General features: G+C 37.0%; 1 protein-coding gene across 2 annotated transcripts in view; it reads left to right on the top strand.

Moving 5' to 3' along the window:
- The window catches only part of MMS22L (MMS22 like, DNA repair protein), a 131,039-nt gene that overhangs the window by 112,944 nt on the left and 2,782 nt on the right, over positions 1-15,313 (top strand). For both annotated transcript variants that reach the window (XM_047733260.1, XM_047733261.1), the window contains 3 exons: positions 685-896; positions 4,556-4,719; positions 14,278-14,374. In XM_047733260.1, coding sequence (XP_047589216.1) covers positions 685-896; positions 4,556-4,719; positions 14,278-14,374 — 473 coding nt within the window. The remainder of the gene's footprint in view (positions 1-684; positions 897-4,555; positions 4,720-14,277; positions 14,375-15,313) is intronic.

Below are 15,313 nucleotides of genomic sequence, written 5' to 3'. Positions count from 1 at the left end.
TTAAATCAACAGATCTCTTAACTTTTCTAAACCTCAGTTTCCCCAGCTATAAAATCAGAGATGTGATAATACCAACTCATTGGTCTTTTTAAGAAATTTAAATGAAATAAAGGATATAAAGCACATGGCACAGTGCATGACATATGAAACTCTTAAAATAGTCATTAATCAGAGTTGTACTCATCTGTATTTCTCTCCTTATGTCAATTTTCTTTTAATATATCACATTTCTTACCATGGAATATTTTTTACTATAAATTCTGTAGTGTCACTCAAGTAAATGACCAGTACCCACATTAAAAAAAAAAGTGACTTAAAAATGTATTTTATTACTTTGAAATTACACGTAAATGTAGTTGATGAGTGTGGTGGTCATGTTCTCTGGGTATGAGAGGAAGAAGGAAGCTTCCTTTGTTCTCTTGTACTTCTCCCCTACTTCATTTGCGTACACCCCAAAGGCACACATATTTGGTTAGATACCACAGCATAGATCTCACCCACAGTCAGCAACTCCCTGAGCCTCATATTAACATCACCTGTTGATGTCAGGCCATGTCTTTGTGGATTGTGGGTAACACATTCTGACATGAATGTTAATGCTAGGGACTAATAAGTTCAATATATATATATATTTTTTGTTTTTAGCTTTGCCTTTTACTATTTCTTTTCTTTTTACTCCTATAGGGCATATGTATCGTGTGTGGTCAGTCCCAAAATCCAAATGCCTATCTGAACCAATTGCTAGGGAGTGTTATTGAGCAGTACATTGGGCGGTTTCTTCCAGCTTCACCGCATGGCTTAGATCTCGGACAACATCCTGTTTTGTTGGCACTGAGAAACTCCGCTACTGTTCCAGCGATAACACCTCTAAAGAAATGCATCGTACAAGTCATAAGGTACATCTAAATATTAAAAACAAGTGGTATTGGGATGCCTGGGTGGCTCAGTTGGTTGGGCAGCTGCCTTCGGCTCAGGTCATGATCCCAGCGTCCTGGGATCGAGTCCCACATCAGGCTCCCTGCTGAGCGGGGAGCCTGCTTCTCCCTCTGCCTCTGCCTGCCACTCTGTCTGCCTGTGCTCACTCTCTCTGACAAATAAAATAAATAAAATCTTTAAAAAAAAAAAACAAGTGGTATTTACAATGTACTAATCTTTATTAAAAAGTAACAAAGCATCCCCAAAGTATTGGCAACCCTTAGGATGCTGGTAGTTTGGAAACTTTCATTTTTGCTGAGAAACATTATCTAAGAACTTACTAAAATGACTTTTGCTCATGGCAGCCTGAGTCAGTGCTCTTTTAATTTTTTTTTTAAGATGTTATTTATTCATTTGACAGAGATCACAAGTAGGCGGAGAGGCAGGCAGAGAGAGGAGGAAGCAGGCTCCCCGCTGAGCAGAGAGCCCGATGTGGGGCTCAATCCCAGCACCCTGGGATCATGACCCAAGCCGAAGGCAGAGGCCTTAACCCAATTAGCCACCCAGGTGCCCCAGTGCTCTTTTTTTTTTTTTTTTTTTTTAAGATTTTATTTATTTGACTGAGAGAGATCACAAGCAGGCAGAGAGGCAAGCAGAGAGAGAGAGAGAGGAGGAAGCAGGCTCCCCGCTGACGGGAAAGCCTGACGTGGGACTCGATCCCAGGACCCTGAGATCATGACCTGAGCCGAAGGCAGAGGCTCAACCACTGAGCCACCCAGGTGCCCCCCCCCAGTGCTCTTTTAAATAGCTTGTTCTCTCTATATAGCTGTTACTTTCCTTATATATGGCCTAAAGGTACATATTTTCTTAGTTCTTACCAGATAAACAGTAAGTGTATTTTCTACTATAGAAAACATATTTATATTCTTTTTAAAATTATTTATTTATTTATTTGAGAGAGAGACAGAGTGAGAGAGCATGAGAGGGGAGGTCAGAGGGAGAAGCAGATTCCCCAGGTTGCAGGGAGCCTGATTTGGGACTCGATCCCAGGACTCCAGGATCACGACCCGAGCCGAAGGCAGTTGCTTAACCAACTGAGCCCCCAAGGAGCCCCCATTATTTATATTTTTAAAAAGAGAGTAAGTAAAAAAATGAATGCGAATCTGAATAAGAAAGCACTAAGAAGTCCTGTTTTGTTAGTCTCCTGTCTTAATGACTTCATTCTATTATTAGATGCATAAATGAAACCTCTTGGGCTCTCTGTTACCTTTTAACTGCAGCAGAAGATTCAGTAATAAAAACTATTTCTTCATGGAGTATTTAGCTTCCTATGAAATTTGTTTTATAAACTTGAAGATGCTGTGGTGATATACAGGCATACCTTGTTTTATGGTACTTCACAGACACTGTTTTTTACAAATTGAAGGTTTGCGACCCCCCCTGCATCTAGCAAGTCTGTTGGCACCATTTTTCCAACATTATTTTTCACGTCATGTCTTTGTGTTAACATTTTGGTAGTTCTCACAATATTCTAAACTTTTTTGTTACTGTTGGTTATGGTGATCTGTGATCAGTGATTACAGTTGGCTGAAAGCTCAGATGATGTTTAGCAGGTTTTTTTTAGTAATAAAGTATTTTTAAGTTAAGGTATATAGATTTTCTTTTCAGACATCATGCTATTGCACGCTTACTAGACTACAGTACAGCATAAACATAGGTTTTCTATGCACAGAGAAACTAAAAACTTCATTTCACTTTATTGTGACATTTGCTTTATCATGGTGATCTGCAACCAAACCCACAATATCCCTCCATCCTCCTCTACTCCTGCAGTCCCCGCGTCTTTGTTGAGGCTCCTTACTCTGAATCTCTGAGAATTCCCAGGTTATTTTCAAAGCACCTATCACATTATATTATAATAACCTTTTTATTTTATTTTTTTGCTTGTCCAAATTTTCCACTAGACAATGAGCCCCTTGCCTTCAGAGACCGTGTTTACCTTTCCATTCTTATACTTGTACCTAGTATACTATAGGTATATATAAATGTTTAGTCTAGGGATTCAACAGTGAACAAAAAAGACAAAACCTTTGTCCTCAAAGATTGAATGCATGCACTGATAATGGAATTTTTGGAAGCCACTGTAGGGAGTAGAAATGATGGTGAAGACATAGTTCCTGCCCTTTAAAACTTTATGGCTCGGTGGGTTAGGCAGCTGCCTTCGGCTCAGGTCATGATCCCAGGTCCTGGGTTCGAGTCCCGCATCGGGCTTTCTGCTCGGCGGGGAGCCTGCTTCCTCCTCTCTCTCTGCCTGCCTCTCTGCTTACTTGTGATTTCTCTCTGTCAAATAAATAAATAAAAATCTTAAAAAAAAAAAAAAAAACTTTATAATCCTTGGGATACTTGGGTGGCTCAGTTGGTTAAGTGGCTGCCTTCGGCTCAGGTCATGATCTCAGCGTCCTGGGATCGAGTCCCGCATCGGGCCTGCTTCTCCCTCTGCTTTGCCTGCCACTCTGTCTGCCTGTGCTCACTCTAAGAAATATATATATATAAAAATCTTAAAAAAAAAAAAAAGACTCTATAATCCTTAGTGATTTCCATGGCTCATTTTGGCAAATTTTATTGCTTTGCAAATACTTATGGATGTCTGACTTAGATTCAGCTGTATTTGACAATTTTTCATGTTGTCTAGACCTTTTAGAAACTGAGCAATTTCCACTTGCATTTGTTCACTTAAATGTACACTAAATGCCTATTATAAGCCAACACATGCTTAAGAGGTAGAGATATAAAAATGAGTAAGATTGGGGCGCCTGGGTGGCTCAGTGGGTTAAGCCGCTGCCTTCGGCTCGGGTCATGATCTCGGGGTCCTGGGATCGAGCCCCGCGTCCGGCTCTCTGCTCGGCGGGGAGCCTGCTTCCTCCTCTCTCTCTGCCTGCCTCTCTGCCTGCTTGTGATCTCTCTCTGTCAAATAAATAAATAAAATCTTTAAAAAAAAAATAAAAATAAAAATCTCTTTGAAAAAAAAATAAGATAAATTTATCTTTATGATCTGTTGACTTATAATGCTAAAATTTGTTTTGCTTTGAGAGAAAATATTAAATACTAAATTACCTCTGATTTTTTTTTTTTAGCTCCTAAAAGAAGGAAAGAGGTAGAGCTGAAATGGGAAGCTAATTCCTAGGACAGTCATCTTATTGATTTGGAAAAATAAGACCCTTCCCAAATCCCTAAATAAATAAATGTGAGGAGAGATTTCTTTATGCAAATTTGACATTAAAGAAAATGTTGCATTGTTGAGGAGCTGATCGAGGAAATCGGGCTTATATTAGAAAGGAAAAAAACAAATTAACAATTAGGTTTTTGTTTGGGTTTTGATTAAGTTCATTTAAAGATCAGGTTTTTAAAATTTAGTTCATGTCTGTATTCTTTTTTGGCCCTTAAAATACAGCAAGGTTGTGCAATCATTGCTCCTAAATTTTTATGTTTGAGGATAACATGGTAAAATACACATTTTTTCAAAATTGTTCTTTATTAATTTGGGGGTTAAAATTTGTTGGTATCTTTAAAGTGTATGACATGTGTTTCTGCTCAATAAAACTTTAACCGGAAGAAAAAACAAAATTGTGCTTCTTTTTAGGAAGTCCTACTTTGAGTTTAAAGGGTCTTTGCTCCCTCCTCGCTTAGCATCTATTCTGGCCTTCATCCTGCAGCTTTTCCAAGAAACGAATGTAGACATTTCTGAGGTTGAACTGCTCCTCCCTGGTGTCTTAAAATGCTTGGTGTTGGTCAGTGAACCCCAAGGTTAGTTTGAATCTGTGTTTGTCGTACTTTTCTTTATGTGATATCGGTTTCTATACATTGTGGCTAAAAAACAAACTCCAGCGGATAGCTGAGGTTGAGCATGATAAAATGGTTAAAAACCGACATGTTTCAGCGTAGTTTACTTCTGTTTTGTTTTTTTCCCCCAAGGCAAACAGTTTATTTAAGGGCTTCTTCTCTGATTAGACTTGTTAACCTTTTAAAGAGTATTTGTTTAATCTGACTGCAGTATTAAATCAACTTCTCACATATCATGTGGTGAGGGGTCAGCGTAAGTTCTTCTGTTCAGGTTTCTGCCAGAAAATCTAAGCTGATTTCACAGGCAAACCTGTAAGGATCCTTTGATCCTCATCCTTTTGTTTTCAGTCTCATCAGCCTTACTGCTAGAGATCACTTTAAAATATCATTTATTTCATCCCTACTGTGAGTAGCATGCTTTAATAAGCTTATTGAGAATATGCAGAATAGTAGCCATAGTTCTATCCTGAAGGAGTTTTTAATGTAAATAGGAGGCTGTGTGTGTAAGTGTGTGCGTGTTATCATTATAATGTGATTGTTCAGGGCAGGGCTCCTCAAATGCTTCTACCTAAGTACATCTAACTGCTGTGATAAGTGAGTTCAATGTGTATCCTGAAGAATCTGAGGGCAGAGCCCAAAGTGGTAGCTGAAAGCTCAAATAGGTCTTTGAAATTTTCTGTTTTAGCTCAAAATTTGTGCATATTTTATTTAACTCTATATTTATTTTAATAATTAAAATGTACTGTTTTTTTCCCCTGCTCCCATTTGATTTTACAAAAAAAATGTGAGTTAATATAGAATGGCCTTACCTGATAGTAGCATTTCTGTATTAAGAAATACCCAGATGGACCCCTGAGTCTTCTTTAGAAATTTTGTCCTCATCAAAAACTTATGCATACTTTCAGTGAAGGCCTGTTGTGGTGTACAAGATAAAATTTGTTGAGACAGAGCAGACAGTATGAAATTTTAGCTAGCCTCTTGTTTTGGTGATAGTGATATTTATCAGGAAGGAAGCCAGGGTGCGGAAGGTGAATTTGGCTGCTCACACCTAGCCGGTGAGTGCATCACATGTTCCAGATGGGTAGGATGCCGAATTGCCTATCTCTGCATTGCTGTCTTCATTAGCTGAGGAAGCAATATTAAACACAGATTTGTGTGTGTGGCTGAGATTTTTGTTCTCCTTGTAGCTCTCCTTGTATTCTTGCTCTCCTTGTAGTCTCAATGTTTAAAGGAATAATTTGTAAAATCACAGAGAGTTAGTGTTGCTAAATGACTCCACAAGGCCACTCCTAGGTATATGCCCAAGAGCATTTTAAATATACCATCCACTCAAAAACCTGTACTCAAGAACTTAAAAGAATTCCACTTCTGGCATGATAACGTCAGGAGCTCGGCTGACCTACTCCCCAGCAAAACTGGTAGAAATTACTCAAAAAAAATAACTTATAAATTCTCTGAAAATAGTCCTAAGGTATATAACAAATGGAGAAACATTTATTTAAGAAAATGTACTAAAACTTGGTAAAGCAGCAGGAGTCTATGGTATTTGAACCAAGACTACTTCCTTCTTTACTTCTCCCAGCTCAGTAAGACAGAAACTCTAACTTCAGACTGGTAGATCTAAGAACCTAGGGCTTTCTGTCTGCCCACCTCCCAGTAGTAGGGCTATCATCCTGTGAGAGGTCAATATTTCTCATCTTGCCCCCATGCTACCTGACACTGAGGTTATATTCCAGGCAAGTGTGGCTGAGAAGTGGGGGCTCCGTTCTTTCCCTCAGCCCCCACCAGTCGGATGCATGTAGTACACGGAGTTAACACCACTGAGAATACCAGGGTACCAGTCATCCTTGCCACAGCTTAAAGGTATGAATTCCCTGGCAAGTGAAGCAAGTTAAGGATGCCTGGGGCTACTGCCTCTCCTTCCACAAGTACCCAGCGCTTGTATGGGTATGTCTTTCATTGGGCACCATTGGCCCTTTCCCCAGCACCAGAGCCATGCTTCTGAGATTTTGCCTGATAGAGGCAGAGGGAGGAGAAGCAGACCATAGAGCAGAAAACCCCTGAATCTCTCCCAAAGGAACCGACTTCATTTGCAAATCAGTGTGAAAAAGTTCAAGCCTAAGGGTGCCGTCTAATACAGTGGAGTTTGTGGTGATAGACAGTAGGTAGGAGAATATAATAGAGTCATTGGATATAGAGGCTACTCTGTAGACAGTCTAGTTTGGTGAGAGAATGGTGAAAGAGACAGCTGAAAAGAGCCCTTGGATCAGAACAAATCTCAAATACTGCCCACAGAAATTGTCCTTTTAGAAAAGCCTGAACTTGATTAGATAGTCTGTAATGCAGTTTATACCCCTGGACATTATAAAAGACAATAGAGTAATCAGCTTTGATTAGTAGCGAGTCACAGCTGGGTGTGATCGGAAAACAGGACAAAGGGAGCCTTGTCAAAATCACTGTCTTAGAATGGAGACTCTGGGTCTATCCAAGGTTGTACCAGCTTAGGGCAAGGTGAGAGACTTCACAGGGAGTTGGAGGGAATAGCCTTCATTTAAAAATGCCCAACTTTCAACAACAAAAAATTACAAGACATGCAGAGAAACAGAGGTATGATCCATATAATGGGAAAAAAGCGGGCAACAGAAACCGTCAGGGCGATCAGATCCTAGATTTAATAGGCAAAAACTTCAGAGTAGCCATTACAAGTATGTTCAGAGAACTCGAGGAAAGCATGATTAACAAGATAAAGGAAGGTCTGATGATATTGTCACAGCAAATAAAGAATATCAGGAAAGAGACAGAAATTATGAAAAAGAACCAAATGGAGATTAGGAAGTTAAAAAGTACACAACCTAAACTGAAAAGTTCCCTAGAGGGGCTCACGAATGGATTTGAATTAGCAGAAGAAAGAATTAACAAACTTGAAAATTGATGACTAGAGATTATGCAGTCTCAAAAAAAAAAAAAAAAAGAATGAAGAAAAATGTACAGAGCTTTAGAGAAATGTGGGATACAGTTAAGTGCACCATAATACATATAATGCCAGAAGAGGGCAGGAAAGAGCAGAAAAAATATTTGAAGAAATAATGGCTGAAAACTCCCCAAATTTATTAACAAACAGTAGCCTATACGTTCAGGAAGCTCAGCTAATTCCAAATAGGATAAACCCAAAAATTTCCCCAGTGAGATGCATCATGGTAAAAATGCTGAAGGCCAAGACAAGGAGAAAATCTTTAAGACATCAAGAGAAAGATGACTCATCGCTTACCACAGAACCCCAGATAGGTCAGCAAAAAACTTCTCAGCAGAATTAATGCAGGCCAACAGCAGTGGGGTAATACTTAGTGATCAAAGAAAAAGCTGTCAACCACAAATCCTCTATTCTGCAAAACTGCTACCTTTCAGAAGTGAAGATAAAATAAAACCATTGCCAGGAAAACAAAAAACAAAAAATATTGCCAGATAATCACTGAGAGAATTTGTTGTTAGTGGACCAGCCTTATAAAAAAGGAAATTCTTCAGAGCTGAAGTCAAGTGACCCCACACAAGACAAAGAAAACCAGTAAGGCAATTATGTAATTGTAAAAGACAGCATAAATATATATTTCTTTATGTTTATTCTCTTGATGGCTTTAAAAAGCAGCTGTATAAAATGATATATAAAAAAAACACTATGTACATAATGTATGATTGGGCCTATAACATAGATATGCAATATATTTATCAATATCGGTACAAAGGAGGTGGTGGGAGCAGAGCTGTATTGGGCTAAGGAAATGACTCCAGATATTAACTCAGCTAGATAGGAACAATTATGAGAGAACCAGAAATGATCAGTAAGGTTAGTATCATGAAAGCAAAAATACAGATTTGCTCTCCTTACTTCTCCTTTTCTTTAGCTTCTTTGAAAGACATAAAATTATATAAAATAAAAATAACTAAGTATTGTTGGGTTTGTAACATTTGCAAAGGTAATATGTATAAAAACAATAGCATGGGAAAGGGAAAGGTTATGTAAGAATAATGTTTCTGTATTTCACTGGAATTAAATTCATATAAATCTGAAACTCTGATAAAATGTACACAGTAAACCTAGAGCAACTCCTAAGAAAATAATTCAAAACCAATGAAAAATCATTTAAGAAAATAAAATGCTGTGTTTTAAAATATGCACATAATGCAAAACAAAAGCAGTAAAGGAGATGAGAGGAAAAAAACAAGACATTTAGAAAACAAAAGGTAAAATGACTGATGTAAATCCATCTAATAACAACAGTAACAATAGTTTTGAAAGGACCGAATAAACTAATCGAAAGTAGAGATCACTGGAATGGATCAAAATAAAATGATTGAACTATATTCTCTATGAGGGAAACACTTTAGATTCAAAGATTAAAATAGTAAAAGGAAAGAAAAAATACATCCTGCAAGCTATAGCCATAGAAAGCTGGAGTAGCTATACTAATATCAGATAAAATAGACAGTAGACCAAAAAATTGTTAACTAGAAATAGAGGTGTTTTATAATGATAAAGGGGTTGCTATGTTTAATGACTCTAAAATTGCATCTGACAAGAGAGTACCAAGATATATGAAGAAAAAAACGAGAGAAATGAAGGGAGAAAAAGACAGTTTAGTGGTATTAGTTGAGAGGATTTTGGGTTTCCACTTCAACATGTAAAGAGCTTGAAAGTCGTCACTCCTACCCTCACAACAAGAAAACAAATCTGAACAGACTGACCCTTATCAGGGTCATGAGTTCAAGCCCAACATTGGGCTCCACACTGTGTGTGGAGTCTACTTAAACAAAACAAAACCAAACAAAACCTTTGGAGAAAGCAGACAAAAAGCAGATGATTAGAAAAATAGAGCAGGTGCAATGAACAGAAAAGGTACATGTATGGTAGTTGTTAATCTAGCAATATCAGTAATCACTTTAAATGTGAATGCTTTACATAAGCCAATTAAATGACTGAGACTGACAGTGGATAAAAAACAAAGCCCAACTGTATGTTACCCACAAGAAACCTACTTCAAATATGAAGACACAGATAAAAGTAAAGGGATAAGAAAAATGGTAGCACAGTTCAAAACAAAGCTGTAGAGGCTAATATTAATTTCAGACAAAAGAGACTTCAGAACAAGTAGAATTATCAAGAATAAAGAGGAACATTACGTAATGACACACTGGGAATAGAGAAATGATTCAGTCTGATGAAGGTCATCTACGAAAATTCTATAGCTAGCATCATAGTTAATGGTGAAAGCTTAGATGCTTTTCCCCTAAGATTAGCAACAGGACAAGGATGTCCACTCTTGCCACTTCTATCCAACATGGTACTAGAAGTCCTACTCAGGACAGGAAAATTAATTAAAAGATATCTAGATTGAAAAGGAAGTAAAACTCTCCCTATCTGTAGATGATCCAATCCTGTATATACAAAATCCTAAGCACTCCAATAAAAGGTATTAGAACTAATAAATGCAGCAAGGTTACAGGATACAAAAACAAGACATTGCATCTCTATATACTTTTTTTTTGCATTTCTATATACTTTTAATGAAAATCTGAAAACGAAATTAAGAGAACGATTCTAGGGGCGCCTGGGTGGCTCAGTGGGTTAAAGCCTCTGCCTTCGGCTCAGGTCATGATCCCAGGGTCCTGGGATCGAGCCCCGAGTCAGGCTCTCTGCTCAGCAGGGAGCCTGCTTCCTCCTCTCTCTCTGCCTGCTTCTCTGTGATCTCCGTCTGTCAAATAAATAAATAAATTCTTTAAAAAAAAAAAAAAACGATTCCATTTTATGATAGCATTTTTTTAAAAACTCAAGTAGGGGAATACATTTTAAAAAAGAGAAATATAACCTTAAGATCTGAGAACTACCAAACTTTATTGAAAGAAATTAGAGAATATCTAAATAAATGGGAAAACATTCCATTTCATGGATCGGAAGTAATATTGTTGAGGTAGTGCCACTCCCTAAACTGATCTACAAATGCAGTGTAACTCCAGAAGAGCCAAACCAATCTTGAAAAAGCACAGGGGTGCCCTGGGTTGCCCATTTGGTTGAGCATCTGACACTTGGTTTTGGCTCAGGTCATGATCTCAGGATCAGGAGATCAAATCCTATATTGGGCTCTGTGCTCAGCAAGGAATCTGTTTGAGATTCTCCCCCTCTGCCTCTCCCCCTATCCCAGCTTATGCTCTCTCTCTCAAATAAATAAGTCTTTAAAAAAAGAAGAACAAAGTTGGAAGACACACTTTCCAATTTCAAAACTTTAGTACAAAGCAACTGTAATCAAGACAGTAGGTGGTACTGGCAGGAAGACATAGGTCAATGGATTAGAATTGAGAGTCCAGAAATAAACCCATATGTCTGGTCAACGGACTTTTTTTTGACAAGGGTGCCAAGATGATTCAGTGGTGAGAAAATAGTATTTCAACAAATTATGCCAGGTCAAATGGATATCCACATGCAAGGGAATGAAGTTATACCTTTACTTCACACCGTATGCAAAAATTAACTCAAAGTACATCATAGATCTAAATGTCTGAGATAAAACTATAAAACTCGTAGAAAAAGGCATAGTAGTAAATCTTCATGACCATGGATTTGTCAATGACTTCTTCAATACACCAACAAAAGCATAAGGCAAGAGAGAGAGATAAATTGTACTAATCCAAATTAAAAACTTTTATGCTTTAAAGGACAATCAAGAGAGTAAAAAATAACCCACAGAATGGAAGAATATATTTGTAAATCATTTATATGTTAAGGAAGTTGTACCTGCAATATATAAACTATTATAATTCAGTAAATTAAAAAAAAAATTAAAAATAGGCAAAGAATTTGAATAGTCATTTCTCCAAAGAATGAAACAGATGTCTTATAAGCACCTGAAAAGGTGCTCAACATCCTTAGTCATCAGGGAAATGCAAGTGCAAATGCAAATCAAAACCACATGAGATATGAGATACCACTTCATACTCACTAGGTTGGCTATTATGGAAAAGTCAGATAATAATAACAACGTTTGTCAAAAACATGGAGAAATCAGAATCCTGAGTTACTGTTATTGGAAATGTAAAATAGTATAGACACTTGGGAAAATAGTCTGGTCATTCCTCAGATAATTAAACAGAGTTACTTTGTGATCTAGCAGTGTTCCTCCTAGATACATACCCAACATTAATGAAAACATAAGTACACACAGAAATTTGTGTTTATAGCAGTATTATTCATAGTAGCCAAAAGGTAGACTGTCCATCAGCTGACAGATTTTTTTAAATGTGATATATCCATACAGTGGAATATTATTTGGCCATAAAAAGGAATTAAGGATTGCTACATGCTACACAACATGAATGAACTTTGAAAACATTATTCTAGGTGAGAGAAGCCAGTTACAAAAGACCACATATTATATGATGCCATTTATATAAAAAGTCCAGAATATGAAATCTGTAGAGATGAAAAGTCGATTTGGGGTTGCTTTTAGGGTATATAAGAAGATAAGGAGTGATAGCTAAAGACTATCAGGTTTCTTTTCAAAGTAAAGAAAATACTCTAAAATTGGTTTTAGTGATGGTTCCACAATTCTGTGACTATACTAAAATCACAGAATTGTACATGTTAAATGGGTGAATTGTACAGAATGTGAATTATATGACAATAAAGCTGTTAATGTAAAGAAAAACTAAAAAAAACTCCCATTTTTTTAAAAAGTTCAGTTCAATTAAATAAAGGTGACAAATAGTTGTCTTTAAAGAACACATGTAACACTGATCCATAACAGCTTGATTCAGAATCGCTTCCAAATGGAAACAACCCAGATGTCCATCCCTCAATGAATGGATAAACAACTTGGGATATATCTATACACTGGATTATTATTTGGCCTTCAAAAGAAATAAAGTACTGATATCTTCTACAACATGGATAAACCTTTTAAACAGTATGCTAAGTAAAAAGAAGACAGTCACAGAAGACCGTGTGGAGGGGTACCTGGGTGGCTTGGTTGATAATCTGTCTCTTAGTTTTGGCTCAGGTCATGATGTCAGGGTCATGAGATCGAGCTCCATGTCAGGCATCATGCTCAATGCCCAGTCTGCTTGACATTCTCCTTCTCTCTCTCCCTCTGCCCCTCCCCCTGCTAACGCACATCCTCTCTCAAATAAAATCTTAAAAAAAAAAACAAAACACATGGTGTATGATTCTGTTTATAAGACATTTCCGGAAGAGTCAAATCCATAGAGACAAAACATGGATTAGTGGTTGCCAGAGGCTGGGGAGGAAGAAATTAGAGAATGACTGTTAGTAAGTTAAGGTTGTGGGGGAAGTGATGAAATTACTCTGAAATTAGGCAGTGATGATGCCTTCTCAATTCTGTGAATTTTCTAAAAATCAGTGAATTGTACACGTTAAAAGATTGGTTTTTATGATATGTGGATTATACCTCAATAAAACTATTGTAAAATAAAAACCCAATGCTTACTGTTAATTCTTTATGAAGGCCATTTCTTGATATTCTAGTACTTCTCCCACAAAAGAGCTTCTGGAGTTTTTCAAGGAAATTTCTTTTAAGAAGAACCAATTATTACTGATTTCAGAACTGTATCTTAATATGAGGCATTATTTGTTCAGTAAAGATAAGTATGCTCCATCTTCTTTATCCACCATCCTCATGCCACTGAGAATATTACTAAGTACATATTAATTAATTGAACTTCATATGTATCCTGTTTTATTCTCCTGCTATAATGGATTAGAGTTTCTGAATTATTTTTTATTCATAAACAAAGCACTTTCTCCCCAGTTACTTATATTTAATGTGCCAAAAACATTACAAAAATTTATTAGCATTTAGAACATACTGAATTTTCTGTTTTTCTCCTTGATATTTTTTTCCATTTTTATGGAGAAATGCACAATTTTAAATGACTTGATTAAATATTTAAACATACAAATGTTCTTTTTGTAACTTTGCTGTCTTTTTTGAAAGGAAGATAGCATCACAAATAGTTGATTTGTGTGTGTGTGTCTGTGTGTGTGTGTGTATCTTTGACTAATTTTGAACGAAGGTAAATTGTTGGTGGTTTCTAATTTGTTAGGGGGAGGAATATACCTATGAGTTTTAAAAAAGTCAGTCTGCTTCTCTGTAACTCAGCCGAATGATTACAGGCTATCTTTTGTCAATATGTAACTGCTTGCAGGATTAGGATGATAAAACGTTTTTGAATATGGGTTCTTTCTAGGAGATCTGTCTTCATATGTATTTTTTCAGTTATCAGCTTGCAAAAAATAGACTCTGATTTTTATATTTTCTTAGAATGGGAGTTAAAGAGATAGGGAAACACACAAGTACAAAACAAAAACTCATAACTATTTCATTTTGAAAAATAACAAAAAGGCTGTATAAACTTTAAGAAAACAACATATTTTTCTAAATTAAGAGTGTTCATAAAAATGAGGATCCAGATGGTCAATTCAGACACAGTGTGTAATGCTGTAATTTTTCCTCCTAGTTAAAAGGCTGGCCACAGAGAACCTGCAGCTCATGGTAAAAGCCTGCCAAGTGGGGTCAGAGGGAGAACCCGCCACCCAGCTGACTTCTGTGTTTCGGTAACTGGAAAATAAGCCAACTGCCAAGGGGACTACTGCCAGCCATTTGACAGCCAACATATTTTTCAAATAACTAATTATCCAAAACATAATGTGCTACTACTTGTTATAGTATTTCAATTATTATATTTTTTTGCCATAGTTTTGTTACATTGTGGTGTTTTATTAAAAAAGACAAAAGTGCCAGAGAGGAAGATGAGCAAACTGACTTGAACTCACCTGAGAATGGTGATGAAGATTCCTGCATGTATTGAAGAGACAAAATGGGGGGATGTGGGTCATGATGACAGGTACACAGGCCCTCAGAGCCGCTAAACATGTTACTCAGGATCCAGTGTAGAAGTACATGTCACTGGTTTTCTTACCTGCTTTAGATACTATAGACCCAGAAGGCGTCATTGTATTTCAGCTGTGAAGCATACACTGTATAGGATAGGTGTGATGTTGGTTCCCAAGAACAATAATGCAACTGGAGGAGTGTTTCCTGTGTTTTGTGTTTTGTTGTCGTTTCCTGCCTTGCCGCCTCTAGAGTCTTGTGCTTTCTGTTAGAGCAGTATTTTTAAATATGTCTCACAGTTTCTACCAGTTCATTTTTACCATACATATCTCTGCCCTAGCACTACCGTGATAAATAACACGGATCCATTTTCTTCTATGTTGGATCTTTGATTCCTCAGTTTGTTTCCCATCACATCACTGGCACTTGTCCATTGGTTACAACTTATTTAAATTGTGATCACATGAAATAAATGGTGGATTTCTACGAAGCGTAAAACCCCCCAGAAAAGAAAAAAAAGAAAAAACCCTATAAAATCCTAAGAGGGGAGAAAGGATTTTATACAAATGAAGATTGCATGCTTGTTAATAAATTGTACACAACAAACATGCAATCTTCATTCTTATTTTGTTGGGGGAGAGAGTGGAAATTATATGGTTAAA

Source organism: Lutra lutra, chromosome 6 (genome assembly GCF_902655055.1).
Source record: "Lutra lutra chromosome 6, mLutLut1.2, whole genome shotgun sequence".
Classification (NCBI taxonomy): Eukaryota; Metazoa; Chordata; class Mammalia; order Carnivora; family Mustelidae; genus Lutra; species Lutra lutra.
Note: the sequence above shows the minus strand (reverse complement) of the source record. Positions and strands in the feature narration are given on the sequence as shown.